Genomic DNA, 21,062 nt, shown 5'->3' on the forward strand with positions numbered 1-21,062 from the left:
GCCAGGTTGGATGGGGCTTTGAGCAACCTGGTCTAGTGGGAGGTGTCCCTGCTTGTGGCAGGGGGGGTTGGAACTAGATGACCTTTATGGTCCCTTCCAGCTCTAACCATTCTACGATTCTATGGTTTAGGTCACCTTGTCTGTGATTTATGCATGTTGATGCTTTCCAGAGCATAGATTATTCTCTTTCTCTTGCAATTACCTTTTACGTGTTTGAAGACTCTTAGGCTGCCAGTCATTAGGGTTTTCTCTTCTCTTTAGACTAGACAATTCAAATTTTCATTCTTTCCTCATAACTTACTTGACCAGATTTTATGCTTCTCTTCTAAGCTCCCTCCATTTGGTTCACTACTTCTTTCTAAAAAGCATTGCCCAAAGCAAGATGGAGTACTTCAGCCAAGACCTGCATGCTGCTTAGTAGCACTACAGTGGTTTGTCCTTGTGCCCTCGACGTTATTTTCTTAAGAGATGGGTGTTTTATTTCTAACTCCTTATAGCTTTAATATTACTTCCTATAGAGATGCTTGCTATTTCTGAGTACAGTTGTGCTCTCCTGAAATCTGTTATTCTGTTGTTCCATTTCCTGCTTTTCCTAAGTCCCTTGATTTCTACCATTTTATGATCAGTATAAATTAAAACTTTAAGATACCCTAATGTCTACTTAATCTACTTCCAAGGTGCAGCAATGTTTTGAGTATTGTTTTTTAATTTGCCCCACAGCCATATGGGAAGAAATAACATTGGAGGTAAGAAAAAGGCTTGCAAAATGTCCACAACTGGTTTTTTCCATGAGCAATTGGTCTAATGAAGCCTGATATCACCTTGTTTTGTATTCAGCATCTTCTACCACCCTGAAACATCTGAGCTTGCCTACCACATTCTCACTTTCCAGATAGGCAAGAGACAGAACGTGCTGAACCTTGTTCAGAGCTATTTAAATGCTGGCTTGTGGGTCATCACACCTGTACTTGTGTAATTCACTCCAAGAATGGCTAAAGAGCCAAATTATTGATATCATTCCTTCAGCACATGGATTTGGATCTCTTTGCACTGTCAAGGTCAGATTTTCCGGAAGCTTTCAGACAAGCTCTTACCTTGAAGGCCTCTATTCTTCCATCAGATTTAATTGAAATTGATCTATGAGCTCAAAAGCTACTAGAGGGGTACTTGCAGACAGAGGGGTAACATGAGGGCATAAGCCATTGCTTTCTTAGAAAGCAGGTTACAATTGTTCAGATCCAAAAGCTAATTCAACCAACATTTTGCTTCTTGCTATGAATTTGAAAAGATGCCTGCCTTTGCTGGACCAAAAAAACATGCTTCAGTTACCCCCTTCCCTCCGTATTCTTGAACCCGATTTCTGTCTTTTGGATTTCTGGTGTGCTGCTTTTTCCTAATCCTTATCTTTTCAGCCAAGAACCACAGCCTCTAGGTGTTTGCCTCTAGGTAGATGTGGATCTACTGATGAAAATTAGTTCGCGGTGGGGTGAGGACTTTCCTTTTTGTCTATATCTAGACTTCTATAAAACCTGAGGAGAGCATTTATTTAAGGGTGATTTCTGCAAACCTGATAGTTATGGAAGGTTCAGATGAGAGAACGCCAGCCGTTCTCATCTTCAGTGTTATGACTTACATAATTACTGGAACAAATTATAAAATGTATTTTAATGTATGATGTACTAAAAAAAATCATGTAACAATTTATTTCTAGATTATTTTTTATTAATCTTCAAGCAATTGAAGTAGAATACAACTGTTTTGGTTTTAGCTCTAAGACTGAATTAACCAATTTAATAGTGGATAATGAATATCATTACAATTAAATGGACATTAAGAAATCATCAAGGCCCAGATCATCTTTTCCAATTGTACAAGGCATAAATTTAAATCAGTGGGAAGAGACAGCCTCTTGCAGAACTGTTGTACCACCTCTGGGATCCTGGAGGAGTCCACCTGTGAGTTCCTCATAGGTATAGAGGTGGGCATTACTTAATCGTAACGGATTGAAGCCACCTTTTCTTGATATTTTCCAAACAAAAAATAGCTAGACAAGAATATTACTTTTTTCTGTAGAGTTTTAAGTGGGGAAAAAAAAATCTAAAGTAATTAATTGGATGTCACATGTTTAAAATATATAGTCTTTCTACATTAGAGCAGAAATTGGTGAATGCAGGTTTCTTGGTAAACTTTCTGAGGTTCTCGCAAGATAATCTGAAGATAGCTGCCGTTGTCATGCTGTTAAATGGTGCCCTGATTTGATCATGTATGCCAGTTCTGATGTGCGCTTTGGCATCGTCCATCTGACTTTAATTACGCTATGGACACTGCTGCCAAGTTGCCTAACTATTATTTATATGAATTCCTGTCGTCTTGCTTAAGACAGCTTCTCTTGTGTTTGAAGGTGTCAAGCTATTAATTTTCTCAACTTTATTCCCACTGTGATGTGCTGTGAGGTATTTCATACCTCTCTCTTTGCATCCGTGGTATGCCAAGAGATCTGTATTTAAATACCATTTTAAGGTAGGGAAGGGGTAGCATAAATCCAGCTAAGATTCTGATTGCATTAACAAAATTGGTAATGATTTTCTCTGTTGTCACCTTTCTGAAATATGGTACGTTACTCCTTGCAATAGTGGGAATGTCTTGGGGGGGCTCACTGTTTCAATCTAACTCGTGCATAACTCTCAGAATAATTAGAATAACGTGCGGATTATTCTAATGATATGCAACTTTCAGGTAGGAAGTGTGAATGCTGTGAATTACATTTGTGATCCTTTAGCAAAGGACCTGATGTATTATGCCTTCCGGAAGTCGTCTTCAAAACTGGTGCTGTCATCTCAGGAACCAATGATGGCCTGAGACTGTTTCTGAAGTTTTAACATATTAAAATTGAAGCTTGTGATGCATTTGGCACGATCCAGGAAAGTCCAGTCACATCCGTTCTCATAGGGGATATATATCTCATTAAACTCATTACTCATTATTAAATTAGTATTCAATGTGTCTCATTATTAAACTCATTACTCTCATTATTAAACTGTTTCCATTTATTTTCCAATCCTGGCTCTGTTTGAAGCTGTTGTACTGCGGAATGGAAAAAGCTCGGGGTTAGTGCCTAAGATGCCTGTTCACCTATAGCGTTTTCTTCACAAGGGAATTTTGCAGGGAGAGCGATTTGATGCTAGTTAAAGCATTTTCTGCTGTTCTTTGCAAAGTCACTATGTGGGAAATTGAGTTGGTGGATTGCTTCATGTAGATTTTAGCTCAGAATCACACAGTATCACAGTATGCTAGGGATTGGAAGGGACCTCAAAAGATCATCTAGTCCAATCCCCCAATCCACAATGTGCAAAATCACTAACAGTCTGGTTAGATCATGTCAAGTATCTTTCCATTCAGTTACAGTCTTGATTGCAACAAATATCGGTTTCTTATCAAAAATGTATTTGAGATGCACAGAATGGATTTCTAAATGCTAAATCACTTCTGGAAGAAATTTCCTGTATTAGTAGATCTTCACCAGTGATGTACAGAAACTGACAGCCTTTGAAGTGATACCACTTGATCATCATCTTTTTTGTTTGTTTGTTTATTCTTAAAGCTAAAGCCATAGGATTTGAATGATCAGGAGGTATTCTGATGTGGCCAGGCAGTGCAAATCTTGTAGCTTACTATAAGCTTTGGAAATCATAGCAAACACTTGCTGCAACTTCAGGCCATGAACTATGTCCGGATTGCTGTAACCTAGGCATTTCATCCAGTTCTTTTGTCTGATTCAATGTTCCTGGCTTTCTACTCTGTAATTGCTGTAAGGTTAGGAAATACCTTCTGGTGTTTGTATGTATCTGTCTGGGTAGTGAACTTCACTGTTTCGTCTCTAATAATTTGAAATATTAAGCTCCATCTTTGCCCTCATGCCTTCCCACTTATGTTGTGTGGAGTCCTCTTTGAATTTTCTGGGAGTGATGGCAAACGGAATAATAGCTGTATCAGGCACACATATTCCTTTTTCTTTGTAGTGTTTCTTGCTATTGCTTGCAATGTGCAGACGTAAAGCCATTGGGAGAAGAGTTTACTGTGCGTTCTTTTTTTATCTCCCTTGTACTGTTTGATGTAAGTGCCTTAGTTGGTATTGGATAGTATCTGTTATGGTTTATATTGCAATTTCTGAAACCTACAGTTCAAAGCAGTGGTTTTTCAGATTTTTGTGCCCATCATCATATTGCATTTTCGTGGTTTGGTGAGTCTGTGTGCATGACTCTCAGCTTCTGTGCTGTAAAGAGATGTATGTGACTTTTCTTTTGATAAACACTGTAGTATCACCATTCTGCAATGTGCACTTCTACTTGCTGCACTAAATTCATACCAGATTAAAACATGTGCTGATGTATAGGTTTTGCAAAAATTGCACGCAGTAGACAGTCTACTTCACAATCACAAATAAACATTCATTGATGCCAGAACACACATTGCTTGTAGTGTGCAGGGCTAGAAATTCACATCCTGACTTACCAGGCTAAGAAACTTCTTGAATGAATACAAATATCTGTATTAAAACTCGCAAAACTAAGACAATGAAATGTGTATCTTCCAAGTTCATCTTTATTCTAGTTTGGACCTCTTGCTATTGCTGTCTCTAAACTTTTGCCAACTTCTTTTCTTCCTGAACGTTATTTATGAGTAAGTCTTCTCCATCCTTCCAACCTCCAATGTTGCACTCAGAAGTATCATTTTAGCATCAAAGTGTTAGTCCGAAAATTATATAGTAAGGGTATTGTTCTCCTAATTATATAACAAAGTTTTCTGTTTAGCAGTATATTTCTAATGTGCTTGTCATTCACATCTGTATTTTCATTGTATTAGTGTCATAGCATTGCAGGACTTGTTTATTTGGTGCTGAAATAATTTATTATAATATGAATATGTTAGAGTTTCACTTGTGTGCCACTGAAAAAATGATGCAAGTCTGGAAGGTGAAGATCCTGTCTTTTCATACCTTTGTTGGTACTTGCCTGTAGCATGCTGTCATGAATTTGTACAGAGAGGCTGCAAGTTTTCAATCACTAATTAGATGACAGTTGATTAACAAATCAAAATCCTGTTCCTGGTGCTTGTGAAAAGTATGGTGCAAGGACCCAGTCTTCATACAAACCTCAAGTAGAAGAACAGAACAAGCAGCAGTTAATACTGTTTACAGGGAGCAAACTTTTCAGAGTTCCTGAGTTGTTAAATTCTAAATCTCTGGCAAGTTCAACAGCACATGGATTCCTAAGTTATTCGGAAGGTGTCTTATATTTCCTAAACCTCTTCTGTACAGTCTTGGAAATTTTACTCTTAGCCCTTATTGATTACTTTACTACCAGGTATATTTTTTTTTTTTTCTTGAAAGTTCAGCAGAAATCAGTAATCAGCCTAAATTCTGCAGATAACACAGTAATAAGAACGAAAGTTTTTTTGGCTTGGTTGCTTTTTATGGTTTGTGTCATGTGAAGATTATACTTTCTCATGGCTTTGTCACATTGCAAGAGGCTGCGACCTTCATGTAGCACCTTCTAGACATATAAGTTTCACAACTATTTTTAATTTAAGTCTTGTCTGTATAGCTCAGTAAGCTATGAATTCCCCATGTAGCCATTTTTGGTTTACATTTTAGAAACTTGAGCCTGTAAGATCTGAAATGTGTTGTAACAGAAAAGAAACCACATACTTAAAAGATATTATTGCCAGTAAGTGAAGAGATTTGTGAAGCAATCTCAATTTGTGTCAATAGTATATTCATTATAGGAAAATTCTGATTTTCATAATTTCAATTTCCTTTTTTCTTTTCCCGGGGACTGCATAGAATCATTAAAAATCCCCCAGTGTCTAAGGGATGCCTAGGTATGGTGGTTTTGGGAAAACGTAATGATTATGGCAGTCAACCTGGTGGGTTTGCATAGAACCTGACAGTTTTATTCTTTTAGACCCAGCCTTCTGGTGACAATGATCTGTCGGGGACAGAATTGCACACCAGCCACTTCAAACTGTGACTATCCAGTGGCAAGCTCTGAGTGGGATTCAGCTGGACCATACCCTTCTCATGGCTAAAATGGGACCCTGTAGTACCCCATCTTCAGCTTCTGCTCCAGAAGGGTACGGGCCTCTACAGGTCTTGTCATCCCCCTGTGGCTGTCACACATCCTAGGACATCTAAAATCACCTACCTTTAGGGTCTTGTCCCAGATGCTTTTCTTCTAATGTTAGGGAGGAAACATCTGTCTGCGTAGATCCGAACCATCTGAAATCAATCAGATGTTACGTCAGTGGTTATCAGTCTGTTCTCCTGTCAGTTTTTAGCTGTAGCAATGCACTGTCCTAATCTGCTTAAGATTTCAATGTTGTCTTGAAATCTGGCAGATATTGAGCAAACATGTCTATTATATCTATCAGTTTTCAACACCTCTCTCTTCATATACATATCTGTCTTGGAAGCTTTATGTAGATCAGTCAGCTTGCATTGCTTTTTTAATAGGTTGTATGCAACAACAGAATAAAATCTGATCCAGAAACAGAAGAAACTTTCTTCTTAAACTGAGGGAGAGTAAAATTTAAGTTTCATCTGCTTCTGGATCAGGTTTTATTCCTAGAGGGGAGCTTATATTTAAAGACCAGACTTTATTATTCTCCCAGTAGTTTTATTTCAAGAATACAGCTGTCTGCACCTACTACTGCTGTATTGGAAGTGGCCATAATAGCTCAAAAAATATTTAATTAAGGAGAGTTTTCAAAAAGCAGATTGGGATTTCTGGATTTCTTTATGTATTTCTTATGTTGTCTTTACAGAACAGACTTGCGTGAATTCTCAAGTCTCAGTTTCCTTGATGCAACTCTGCTTGCACAGGTTTACTCCTGACTTACTACAGCATAAGTGGTTAACTCTTTGCTAGTAAATTAATCAGGGCCAGCACACAGGTTTAGTACTGTGACACTGTGTCACTGTTCTTAGCTCTCCCTTGGTTCAAATCTGGCTCATGCCAATTAGCAATATTCCAGAGGGTGCAGGCCCTAAATGCAGTGAAAATTTTTCCCCTCACTTTAAGGGTAACAGGAGCAAATATTTAAATATTATTCATGCTATTGTTTAGCTATCTTTTATTTTTCTTTGCTAATGCAAATATCGTGTTTTGTAATTATTCCTTATAAAGGTGTTGCCAGGAGTGTGCTTAATAGACTTTGAGGTTAGTTTACATATTATTAGAGCGAGCTATTTTGATTAAGATTGTGTGTCTGTTATATTCAGTATTTTATACTGATGCCCATTCTAATAGCACTATTAGTTTTTTTTGTTATTGTTAGTGATAATTTCTCCGTTTTAAAAACTGAAGATGTTTAGGAAAGAATTCTTAATTAGGGGAGAGTTTCAAAATATTTTGGGTAACTACAGAGTATGGGGATCTAAGGGGTATTGTACTTAAAGCTGACTTTACTGCATTGACATCCCTCCTGTTGCCTTCCTTGGCATCAAAAGCTTGCGCAGGACTTCCCTTGCTGTGAGTGTCCTCTTGGAAACTAATTTGCAGCCATGGTTTAAGGCTGCTGCCAAATCTGTTGACGTGGGTTCTCCGTAACTATGTGCTACAGAGTTATGAGGCTGAGCTGTCAGTGTGGCCTTTGGTATCAAGAGAGAACAAGACAGCATCATCTAATAAGCTAAGCAGAGACTCAGCACACTGAAGTTGCATATCCTGATTGTGCTTTTGGTTTCCAGGAAGTCAATGAAATCCTAGATTTGTCAACCTCCATGGCAAAACATCCATTCGTTTTGAATTTCATCTGTAGCCTTTCTGCGTTGGGTGTCTTTACATTGCATTAGTAGATTCCTTGCATTTATGCCTGGAAAGTACACTTACTCTGTGGCAGCCTACTGAGAAACTATTTTGATTTAGAATGCCAGCAGAATTTTTAAAACAAGGCAATAAAATGTGGATTAGCATATCACAAAGGGTATTTACTCAAGATTTTTGAAGGAAGCCAAATGTAAAATTGCTGCTTAAGTTGGCCTTTTTGCCAGAGAAACGGGGGGTTACAAATAAGATAAGATTTTTGAAAAGGTGACTAGGGAGATGCAGGGAATGGAGTCCCCCAGGGATCTCTTGTTGGACCTGTACTCTCTCACGTTTTCACCGATGGTCTGGAAAAAGGGGTGAGGAGGAATACGTGACAATATCTGTTGACTATAGTGAATTCTTCAGGGTAGTGGAAAACTAGCTCTGGGCAGCAAGCATTCCAGAAAGTTCTCGCTGGTAGTGTGTAATGCTGTTAAAACAGTAGACAAAATTGGAGGTCACTAAATAAAAAACAACGAATGAATCAGAGGGGTAAATGATCCTAAGAATGCACAAATAGCAGTGTGCTCTAAATTAGGTATTTATTGCAGCTGAGGAAGGATATATTGTAATCATAAGAGATATTTCTGAAACTGTGAACTGTGGCAAGAAGAAAATAGAACGTTAACAATCTTTAGAAAAACAACAGAAAGCAAGACAAAGCCTCGTTTGCAGATGTATAAATCCATACTGTGCCCTCAAGTGTTGTACGCAATCCCAATTCCCTTCCTTCCTATCTCAAAAAGCTATTATCAAACTTTGCAGAGTGAAGAGAAAGTTGAGCATTAAAATATTTTTTTTATTTTTTGAATTTTTAAATCTTTTTAAATTTTTTAAATCTGTGTAAGGACAAGGACACTAGACTAGACAAGAACTACATAGATTAAGATTCTTCAGCTTGGGAAAAGACAAATGGAGAGGCAGAAGTCATTTAAGTACAGAAAATTATGAGTTGTGTAATTGGTTGAGTAGGAATGCTGAACAGACAACAATGGTTATAATAAATTGTCAATTGAAATTATTAGGCAATTTTACAATAAAAAAGGAAATAATTTTTTACAGATTAAATCAATTATCAGAATTCACAATTCATTTCCACAGTATTTGTGGGTTCAAAAATGAGAAACAAATTCATAGTTATCCCCGATGACTACTAAATGTGATAACACAATCTCAGCCTCATGAAATCTCAAAGCCACCAATTACTGGAATTTGGGAGAATATACTGAGGAAAGTATCATTCATTCTCTATTTTTGTTTTTAGAATCTTTGCCAAATCATCTGCTGCTTAGGATTGCTGCAGTTGAGGTACGGAGCTAGAAAATGTACTGTCTACTACAGGTGTTATTACCGATAATAATATGCTTGTGAGTGTACAATTCAGCAGAGCACCCAGTGTGTAACTAGTGTAACTAGTGATCTCTGAATCATTTCAGGCGTTTGTAGGAGATCTGCTGCATTTGATTTTGGTGCCAGCAAGAGCTTAATTACATCTGTGTTCACTGTCTAGGTGCTTGAAATGCACGGTCTCCAATTCCACTTCTTTCTTCTCAAGTAAAACTTCATGGTAACATGTAAAAAGTCAACAGTAATGTAATGCAAAATGGCAATTAACCATTCATCCGCTGACCATTTAGGTTGGCTGAAATTGTTGAACTTCCTCATGATGGTCAGTCAGTGACACGCACCCCAAAGCTTGGATTTGAAGTGCTGCACAAAAGCATCCACATTACCACTCTCCAGAAGCAGCAAATCCACTTGTTTTGGTTATTCTAATCCTGAGGCTCTTTCTCTACTTTTTTGTGGGACTCTAGGCATGGATGAAATGCTCTATTTTGCTCACTTTAGTTTTTAGTCAAGACATCGCTGTATTTTTTTGAATTTGTTCTCCCAGCCTTGTGCTAACCTTGGGCTATTTGAAGACTCTTGGTTTTCATCATTCATAGAGTGGAGAACATGGGCCACAGTCTGACTCCACATTCTTAGTAGTTTACTACTTTTGATGGTATTTACTACTAGCTGTTAGTATTAAGGATAGTAGGTGACAGTGGTTACAAGTTTAAATACGTATATCATGCTGACTGCGTAAAAGAGCAGCAGCTGAAATGAGAGTACCACAGCATAAGAATTTTATTGTGGAAGAAGGAATGCAGGAGTCTGATATGAGCTTCAATATTCCTTTACCAATAAGATATATAACAACAAAGTGTTTCTTAAGAAAATTGATCAACAGAATCATCATGCTAACTCTCTCCTCTGGGCTCAGGTGCATTATCACACCATCACAGCTTGACAAACTACAATGTCAATTGAATTGCCATAGAAGAACATAAGTATGCTCTTTGCCCGTGGCAAATGTAAGGTAATATGGCTGAGCTTAATCCTTGATGAAATATTTACTTTATCTTGCCACCGTGTGCACACAACTGTTGTGGCTCGTGTGAAATATGACTTGACCATTTATTTAACTCATCCTCATAAAACATTTTTCATGGTAAATAAGTTGCCCTAAAAGAGCAATTAGTTTGAGGTAGGAGTGCATGGGTAGTATTGCTTCAGAGGTCTACCCTCACACGGGGAGAGCCAGCCCTGCATTCTGCCTTCCTCACAGAAGGTTCCTTCAATATCTTTATATTCTATCTTGTGCCCAACACCTTTTTTTCTTTTTTTTTTTCTCTCTCTCTCCCAAGAAATCTTTATGAATCCAGGACTGGACAGCAAGTTAAAACTGGAATCAAAATCTTTTTTAGATAAAGGCATTTTAATGCAGGTTGAAGATCAATAATATTCTATGTCTGACAAGTACCGTGAATTTGCAAGTGTTCTTAATATGACTATTCTATTTCAGCTTGCAGCATTACATTAAATAGATAATCTACTTCATTTTAGTTCATCCATCCCACAGGCAGCAATGTATTTATGATATTTCTTCACACGTTGGTAGTCTTGCTTTATAACATGCTCAAAAATGTATGTCTTTTGTCTTTTTTTTTTTTTTTTTTACAGAGGGCATTATTTTTTCTGGATTACATTTTGTTATTTTTGAATTGGCAGGTTGACTGTTACTAGACAGTAACTGTAAATGCTGTCATATTTTGCAGAAGTAAGGGAATTACCTCTCTTCCAAAGAATAATCTGATAAGCCTATTGAATATAAGTTGGTTTGAGAAGATTGCAACTGACAAACTTAGCTTCTTTAATTTGAAAATGGAAAATTTAGAATATTTTCAAGACAAAATATTTTGTCCATGCATGGTTGTAGATTTCTAGAAGTTGCTCACGATAGGGTCACTAATTTCAACAAGCAGGGTGACTGTGTGTCTCTCCTTTTCTCCCCGCTCCCCCCCCCCCTTTTTTTTTTAAGTATCCTTAGAAGTATGGAAGAGGTCACTGAAAATACGATGAAAAGCATTTGTGAAATCAGAACAGAAATAGAAGGCTGGGATCGTAGCTGTTTCAGATACTTCGTCAGATCTGAATAACATCATGGTACAGATGCCCTATTTTAGACAGGGTTTGTTTTATAGAGGTTAGTTGCTGCAATGGGTTACACAAGACTCTGTAAGACTGTGTAAGACTGGGCGCAGTGTAGGTGAATTTTTAATGCTGCCCTTCCCTTTTTGTAGCATTGTCTTGCAAGCATAGAGTATCGTGGTTTCCATTTAATTACCTTTGAAATAATTGTCCAATTACACAATAATATGTGGCCAATCTTTCATAAGTTTCACATGTTTCAAAACAGACAAGGGAGTGGTGTTGAAGACACCTGCAATTGAGGACATTGGTGGAGAGGAGAGAAAATAGAAGGTACTTGTAGTGGTCAGTAACAACTGCAGTGTTGAAGGTCCTTCTTTTAAGGTACAGGTTGCATCAGCTGTTACAACATGAGGTCTAAATGTCTCGCCTAATTTGTTGCATATTAGACAAAAATGTTTGCCTCGAGGTCTAAGGTCTGATGCTTTGATGAGATGAAATGTATTAATTACAAGTTTCTGTTCTATATTTTCAGAGAAATGGCATATCAAATGGAACTCTCTACAAAAAAAAATTTGTTGAGCACTTTGAACAGGCACCAATGTATGTCGCTGTTCTTACTTTCCTGGGTTTTGGAGTGGGAACAATATTTGGCTACCTGCGAGACTTTATGAGAGCCTGGGGACTAGAAAAACGCAACGTTGCTGCAGAAAGAGAACAACAAAAAGTATGTATGAAAAAGACATTATGTATCCAAAGCTGAGTTTTCGCCTGCTTGCAAGTTATGTACACTAACCTACCAAAGAAACCAGGCAGACAACTTTCATCTTGGAGAAAAACATTGCACAGGGATGAGAGGAATGACATTCACTGCAGAATAGTTAAACACGCGTATGAATATGTACCTATGTACATGTAAAATAATAATTTTCCCCCAGAGAGATGTTCACCTTGTTCTAAGAGTGTCAGAACACTCTGAGCAAAATAAACTGCACAGAAAAAGAAAAGTCAGAGAAGCCTTATTGTTAAATATATAATCTCTCCAAATCTCTTAAATCCCAATTTTTCTTTGTCCCAGCTGGCTGTCTTACTTTGTCCTTCATAGTGATAGGCAGTGCTAATGTCTTTGTATTTGCTGTCTTATGTTTGCTGAACTGCGGGTTGCAGAGCACTCGGGAATCAATGTCCCAGCAGAAAGTGAACATAGCCTGAATTCTTGTGAGTCTCGACTTAGAAACTTTTTCGTCCCACATAGTTCGAAGTGAAACTCACAGCTCAGCAAGCTCAATTGCCTTCTAACTTTGTTTAGATTTTTTTATTGCTCCTCCTTCGCTGTGCGGTTTGAGCCATCATTTACAATAACACGTGGCATAATGGAGGAAAAATGCAAATAGTGTTACTGGTCCTCTTACAAATAAAATTCCCAAAATTGTTTCCTGTTTTGGCTTTTCAAAGGTGCATGCACTACTTAATGAAATATCACGTTGCAGTCTTTTTGTCGGCATTCTCATGGAATAGCCTTCTCAATTCACTGCATGATTTGGCCATTTATTGAGCTATTTTGGTTCCAGACATGCCAGTTGAATCTTTTTGCCATCCACCATGAATTACATGTTCATTTAATTCTCCATTCTCCCACATATGTAACTACATGCCATGTTATTTTACCAGTTTATTGTATCCAGTGTCCAATGTGGCTATATTGCTGTTTCAAATAAAATTTTGTTTAGATTCAATACCTTTCTTTTAATTTAATTTCCAAGTAAAATCCGTAGATAGAAATTAATTGTCAACCAAACTGGCTGTATTAACTGGCTGTTTGCATGTCCAGTCTAGGCCAATCATGCCCAGATCAATTACACTGGATTAGTTTTAATCTAATGTATCCACCATTTCATGAAATATAATGAGTTGCTTATCCTAGTTTTGCAATCTACTCCACACATAGCAAAATACTCAATTTGAAGCATTTGTTTTCTCAAAGTGAAAGAATCATGAGTTCTTCTGTTTCCAACTTTAGAAACATTGGACTGGAGAATTAGGCAAACTTGTTGACCATTTAAATAAACAAAAAAAACCACCCCAACACAAAACACCCCACAACAACCAACCACCCCCTAAAAAAGCCAAAACTGTATTTCAAGGGAATTAAAGTAAGATTAAAGTAAGGTATTTGCTGATTGGAGTTGTTTGTGACATAGGAACATGTGGCTGTTATAGTTCTCTGTTTACTAATGATTCAGTTTTTCCTTTTTAATGGGACTGACTTGGGTACAGAAGCAAACATTTTCCTAGCAACATAACCCTGTGCATGTTTTCAAACCAGGATTTTGTGCCACTTTATCAAGATTTTGAGAACTTTTACACCAGAAACCTCTATATGAGAATACGGGATAACTGGAATCGTCCAATTTGCAGTGTCCCAGGGCCACAGTTTGACCTCATGGAACGCGTTACCGATGATTACAACTGGACATTTAGGTGAGTCAGCTTACAATTTGCAGCTGTCCACTTCATAAGGATAGTCCTGATACATCTGCAAAGCACAGAAGACTGCATCTAGCCCCTTATACTTAGATCCTCGACTAATACATCTCAGCATATTTTCTTTCTGAAATCAGTACCATGCTGACAATCTCTCCCCTTTCTTCTGAGTGTTGTTTGGAAATGCATATGGAAGTGACTGAACTCTATCACAAATGGGTTTTATTTGGCTGTGTCAGCACAAGACTTCTTACGCTTCACTTATAATAACAGACCTTTAGTCAGAATATTACAACTAAATTTGTTGAATCCCTTGGTTAGGATTTAAATCAGGATTTCTTGCATTGCGTAAATGTTGCTTCTTACTTACACAGTGAGTCTTTGGCAGTGAGTTTTAAGCAGTTTACGCCTTGAAGATTTCAGTGTATCGCAACTGTTGCTGTGTTATAGATATGGGAACTCACCACATAGACAATGTGTAGGTTGACTATATTTCAGCTTATTGAGAATGTATCACAGTGTTTCTCACAGCATTTTCCTCATGTAAATTCTCTGTGTATGTCTGTGAACGCTCGTGACTTTCTGGAAGCTGTTGACAATTCACTTGAAAAAAATAGTGGCTCTAAGTTGTTCCCTATATGAAGTCCTAGCTTTGTTTGTTTGTTTGTTTACATCCATAAAAGCACCATTTCACTTAATTCCAGTATATTGCCATCTACTGTTTTGAATCCAGAAAAGATTCTGAGCAGGATGCAGTATTTAGTCAGGAAAATAGAAAGGCTGGAAAAACTTTTAGGATGTTGAAGTATGAGGATTGTAAATTCCCAAATAGGGATTTGGCAGGGGAACAAAATTTGGTGGGAAAATTTGGGGTTTTTTTTCTTTTCTTTTTGTTTGGGATTCGAGTGAAAGTAGCACTATTCTTTAAAATTTGCTTTAATTATAGGTTTACAGGAAGGATTATCAAGAACGTAATCAATATGGGTTCTTATAACTACCTCGGCTTTGCAGAAACGGATGTTAATGCTTTGAAAACTGTGACCATAGAGTTACAAAAATATGGGACAGGAATCTGCAGTACCAGACAGGAAATGGGTGAGTTAACAGCTATGTGGCCACCACAGTTTCTGTAACTGTATGCTTTTTCTTACAGATATCTTGAAGGAATCGGATACTTAGAGAATTTTAGTCACATCAACAATTGCTTGTTTCACTATTAAAAGTGATGCTGTATTTTATTCGTTATCACATAAGGATTTTTTTAAAAGGAAAAAAGTTATTGGATTATTGGAAAAGCACAACCGAATGTGTCTTAGTGGCCTGGGAATTTTAATGATAAAAGTAACAAGCTTATTTTATAAAGAAGTAAAATAAACATTGAGACTTCAAGAATAGTTCTAGGGCAAATTTAATTGCATCACAGATTTATATCAGTTACCACATGCAGAGTGTTCTGATTAGTAAAATGACCTTTTACATAATTTTTTTTTAATCCCATATTCTAAGAATATATTGTAATGTTTCATGAGACGTTAATGGGCACAAGATCGAAATTTCTAGTGTGCCTCTTAGTAATAAATTCAGGAAGGCTCCATCTGACTTTTTTGGTTTCTGTGTCCTTTATGATTTGTCTAATTTTTTGTTTTGTGGACTGCGTGTAGTGTTATCTTCAATTGCATATTTTTACACAAAGCCTTGTATTCTTAATGGTGCAATTAGCCTGCATCTCAGAAAAAAAAAAAAAAGTCAGAGAAATGGAAGGGGAGGTTTCTCTTCAGGCTTTATCTTTCTTGGGAGCTATCAAAAGAAAAAAAAGGTAGCATGGAGAGGTCTTCTACAGACTTTCCCCCCCCCCCCAATCCAGCAACCTAAAAAATTTTCAGTTTGTATCTCTCAAAGAAAACTAAACTCCAGAAATCTTACGGAAAAAAATATTGTATTTCATTTGGGTTTTTATTTAAAGTCTCATTTCCAGATAAAAAGTAATGCAAACCTTGTCACCTGCTTGTTACCTTGTCATCATGGTTTGATTTGCAATAATAAATATGTCAGTGGCACGACTCAGAGAGGGTTTACAGATTTGACCCTACTTTCCTTTTGTAGGTGACCCATCTGGTGACTGCAATATATTGTTTAACCTGAATTGCATGCTTGAAAGTGGTCACCATTGCTAGTCATCTCAGGTATTGAAGGAACATTTTTCTGTGTCTTTTTCTCTTGGATTCTATTTTGCCTGAGAACATTTCAAGTTGTTTTCAATAGGTCAAAGAATATGCCTGCTGTTCCTCATTCTTTATCTTTTGCATAATTTTTTAAATGGCAGACTTGCATAACTTTGACTTATTCTCAAAAAAAAACCCCAACTTATTAAAACATTGATTCTGTCTTCAAATATTAAAAATCTTATTAGTTAACTTCATCTAGTCTGTTTTGAGAGCCAATGTGTACAGATTTCTAGGACTTTCTCGGCATCTGAACTTCTGTGCAGTATTCAGAGTTATCTTGACGGATTGAGTAAAGTTTTAGATTCATTCTAATTGCTTTCACAGCAAATAGTCCCATGAACTTCATTCAGACTATTCACAATGCAAGAATGAGCTGCAAATAAAGAACACTGTACAAGTCTCGTCAGTATCAGTCTTTTAGGGAGTGAATTTCAGAGAGAAGCTTGGACATCAAGACTTATTAAAATAAGAAAGCATGGTGTTAAGACCTGGCTCAGATGGCGTAGATGAGTAGTCATAGCATTTGGTACTATGCAGCTAACAAAGCCTGTACTTGTGTAGTCAGTGGAGAGAGGTTGCTCCACAGCGCAACCTGTTTCTGCTGAAACCTGTCTGTTGCGAAGAACTGTAGCAACCTAAGGAAAAACAGCAGTGTGGATACGCTCTTTTCTTTTTCCTTTACCCTTTTGTGCTGCTTGAGTTCTATTCTGAACTTGAGCAGATTGGAAAAATTCTATCCAAGTTAAATTATATATACATGCATACTATCAAGAAGGATGTAGAGAAGGGTCTGTATGAAAGGTCTTACCTTTTTTAATTATCATCTGCCATCTTCATCTTAGAAAGACAGAACAGAATGGTTTTGTTCCTGGGCAGAGAACGTTTTGAAACTTCTATTCTTATTGTGTGGCTGAGCTAAAGCAGTTTGAAGTAAAAAAGCAGTGAGCTGTAGGAACCAAGGCTATAAATTGCCTCTGGGCTCCTAATCCAAGAGAGAACTTGAACAATGAGGAGAGGTGCCATGCTAGACCTTTTTCTTACCAGCAAGGAAGGGCTGGTGGTGCATGTAAAGCTCAAGGGCAGCCTTGACTGCAGTGACTGTGAGATGGTGGAGTTCAAGATCCTTAGGGCAGCGAGGAGGGCGCCTAGTAAGTTCACTACCCTGGACTTCAGGAGAGCACTTTGGCCTCTTCAGGGATCTGCTTGGCAGAGTACCAGGGGATAAAGCCCTGGAGGGAAGAGGGGCCCAAGAAAGCTGGTTAATATTCAAGCATCACCTCCTCCAAGCTCAGGAGTGATGCATCCCAACACAGAGGAAGTCGGGCAAAAATGCCAGGAGGCCTGCATGGATGAACAGAGAGCTCCTGGAGAAACTCAAACTCAAAAAGGAAGTGCAAAGGACTTGTGCAAAGCATTTGACACTGTCCCACATGACATCTTTTTCTCTAAATTGGAAAGACATGGATTTGGTGGGTGGATCACTTGGCAGACAAGGAATTGGCTGGATGGCCACACTCAAAGAGTCGGGATCAATGGCTCAATGTCCAAGTAGCAACCAGTGACGAGTGGTGTTCTCAGGGGTCAGCACTAGGACCAATGCTGTTTAACATCTTTGTCAGCAACATGGACAGTGGGATTAAGTGCACCCTGAGCAAGTTTGCTGATGACACCAAGCAGCAAATCTCAAAGTTCAATAAGACCAAGTGCAAGGTCCTGCATATGGGCCGGGGCAATCCCAAGCACAAATGCAGGCTAGGCAGAGAGTGGATTTGGAGCAGCCCTGAGGAGAAGGACTTGGGGGTATTGGTTGATGAGAAGCTCATCATGAGCCAGCAATGTGTGCTAGCAGCCCAGGTGGCCAACTGCATCCTGGGCTGCATCAAAAGGAGTGTGGCCAGCAGGTCAAGGGGGGTGATTCTGCCCCTCTAATCCACTCTCACGAGACCCAAACTGGAGTACTGCACTCAGCTCTGGAGCCCCCAGCATAAGAAGGACATGGACCTGTTGGAGCGGGTCCAGAGGAGGGCCACAAAGATGATCAGAGGGCTGGAGCACCTCTCCTCTGAAGACAGGCTGAGAGAGTTGGGGTTGTTCAGCCTGGAGAAGAGAAGGCTCCGAGGAGGCCTTATAGCAGCTTTCCAGTACTTAAAGGGGGCCTACAGGAAAGATGGGGAGGGACTCGATCAGGCAGTGTAGTGATAGGACGAGGGGTAACGGTTTTAAACTGAAAGAGGGGAGATTTAGATTAGATATTAAAAAGAAATTCTTTACTCTGAGGGTGGTGAGACACTGGCACAGGTTGCCCCGGGAACTTGTGTATTCCTCATCCCTGGAGGTGCTCAAGGCCAGGTTGGATGGGGCTTTGAACAACCTGGTCTAGTGGGAGTTGTCCCTGCTATGGCAGGGGGATTGGAACTAGATGATCTTTAGGGTCCCTTACAGCTCTAACCATTCTATGATTCTGTGAACATATTTATAATTAGAAGTACTGTTCTGCTTGTGTGCATTTAAGTCTCTGGCATGTTCAGGGTTTTACCAACATGTCTCTCAAGGCAGTGATAGGTCTCTTTTTTTTTGAGAAGGATCATCCCACTACTTTGAGAAGATTCCAGAGAGAGGGGGAAACAAAGAAGAAACAAATAAAATTAATGTGAGCAAGGTTTGAAAGAATACATGTCAGTAAAACTGTCCTTTGTGGTCTTGAGCCTAAAATCCTCCTCTTATAACTGTGCAGACTGTGGAATGAATGTATCAGTATAAACTACTATATATAGTAGTATATACATAGTATAAACTACTATGCACGTAGTTTGCTCTCAGAACATATTAATAATGGACACTTTAACATGGTTGTTTGTATCTTTACAAAACTGTGTTTTATTAAGGAAACTTAGTGAAGCTAAACCTTGCTAAATGTAAAACAGTTATTCTACTTTCCCAGAAAAGTATCTTAAGACTGTGTGTAAACATAGCTCAGATATTAACTTCAGTAAGAACTGTAGAGCTCTGTTCATGGTTTTTCTAAAATAATAATGCACATGCCTCTTGCACAGACATTCCTGTTTAAGCACAAAAGCATAGGAAACTGATAAAAACAGTGGCTGGTCTTCCTAGATTTGTCCTCCATAAAAAGATTTAGCGCTTTTCACTCCATTTTTAATTCCATGCTCTTTTTAAATTATAATAATAATAAATCACTTTCTTTGCATAACAGTGTCATTTAAGACACATTCCTGAGGCTTTTGTGGGACTTTCAATCTGAAAGAAAAATATTTTCCTTTTTTCAAGACCAAGCTAACTATTATCCCTTAGAATCAAGATCTTGGGGTTATAAGTGGCAGTTCTGTGAAAGCGTCAGCTTATTGTTCAGTGGTCAGAAAGCAAATCAAATACTAGAAATTACTAGGAAGTGAATAGAAAGCCAGCCATGGAACCTCAGTATGCTGCTGCATAAATCTGTGGTTTGCTGTCATCTTGAGTACTCTGTGCCATTCTGATCAAAACCATTTCGCAGAACTGGAAAGTGTCAGAGAAGGGCAACAAGGATCATCAAAGGCCTCAAGCAGCTTCTGGGTGAAGAACTGTTGAGCTAGCTGTCTTCAGCTGTCAGAAATGCTTGTTGTCTTGTTCGAAAAGAGCCTAAAGGCTCTACAGAAATCTTCAAAATTAGGCATGGCGTGGAAGAGTGGTTAGGGCTGGCTGTTCATTGTCTCTTACACTACAAGATCTACAGGGCATTGGATGAAGTTGGTAGAAGGTTTCCTTCTAAACACACGAGGCAGCTTTTCACCCTGGAGGCTGGCAGACCCGAGGAACTCATTGCAAAGAAGGCTGCAGATGCTAAAACTTTACACTCCCTTGCATTCTAGGGGATACTGGCCACATGCAGAGTAGAGATCGATGATAGTTACTAGATAGTTCCCAAAACTATTATGTGATTCAGGATGTCCTTATGCTGAGGTTAGTTAGAAGCTGGGATACTACTATGTATGTGTTTGTTCTTTCATTCTTCTCCGGGCATCGAGACGCGATCACTGTCAGATGAAGGATTATGGGCAAAAGGGCCCTTTCGTGTTGCATGGTGCATCCAGTACTTGGTTTTTAGCATTATTTTATGTAATTAGTCGTTTAGTAGTCATTTATATTATTACTTATATGTCTTCAGCCATTGCTGTACAATCATTAATACTGGACCTGCGGACTAGCAAATTATCGTACAAATTTGGCTTGAATCAGGAACATACACATACTTGTATTTTTATAAGGTTGGGCAGTATTTACCATAGAGGTAGCATATAAGGAACTAATGAAGCTGTAATCTGGCCGGTTTCGGTGTTTCTGAAGCAGCAAAAATTTAAACATAAGTAAGTTCCTTCAGAAAATTTTGCAGCAGCTGGAGTTGTAGAATGAGGACCCCCTTGGTCAGAGGGACAGGCTGGGAGGAACAACAGGACCGTTCACCTAGGATGGCAAGAGCATTCTAAGCGCATCTGAGAATGGCGAGGTTAAACTCAATGAAGTCAGAGGAAAAGATGCTGCATTAACTGTGTGAGGGGTCAAGGGAGGATACAGAGAGATCTGCACCTACCATATCTGACAGAACTGACCATGAGCGTAATTTAAATTAAAACTGCTTTTGTCAGCAGCACTCTCTCCTGCAGGTGCAGAAAAAGTCAATTTTTTAATTTCTTTGGCTAGTTCATTATACGTCAAGAAACTAAATGGGACTTGAAAAAGCAGAAAGTTTTGTTTTCCAGGAATAGACATTGAGTCTGAGACAATAATTCTTAAATGTTGAAGGATTTAAGTAACTGGAAACCAACTAGTCAAGTAATTGCAGTATTCAGAATGTTAGGGTATTTCATGTAAACTACATCCAGAAAATCTCTATACTGTATTTTATTTATGTTTTAATTATTTTAATCTTTGTCTCAAAAGTGTTATTTTTTAGCTTAATAAAAATGCTAACAAATTGGAATCTAACCAAATTTGAAATAGCACATTCCCTCTATAT

The 21,062-nt window shown here is 38.3% G+C and overlaps 1 protein-coding gene across 1 annotated transcript in view; it reads left to right on the forward strand.

Annotated features, from left to right (window-relative positions):
• Positions 1 to 21,062, forward strand: part of SPTLC3 (serine palmitoyltransferase long chain base subunit 3) — a gene marked incomplete at its 5' end in the record, with an annotated part of 85,100 nt that overhangs the window by 18,480 nt on the left and 45,558 nt on the right. Inside the window, 3 exons of the mRNA XM_082480915.1 lie at positions 11,875 to 12,066; positions 13,666 to 13,820; positions 14,770 to 14,918. Of these exons, the coding sequence (XP_082337041.1) occupies positions 11,875 to 12,066; positions 13,666 to 13,820; positions 14,770 to 14,918 (496 nt within the window). The remainder of the gene's footprint in view (positions 1 to 11,874; positions 12,067 to 13,665; positions 13,821 to 14,769; positions 14,919 to 21,062) is intronic.

This window comes from Vanellus vanellus (assembly GCF_965231255.1).
Source record: "Vanellus vanellus genome assembly, chromosome: 3".
NCBI classification, from domain to species: domain Eukaryota; kingdom Metazoa; phylum Chordata; class Aves; order Charadriiformes; family Charadriidae; genus Vanellus; species Vanellus vanellus.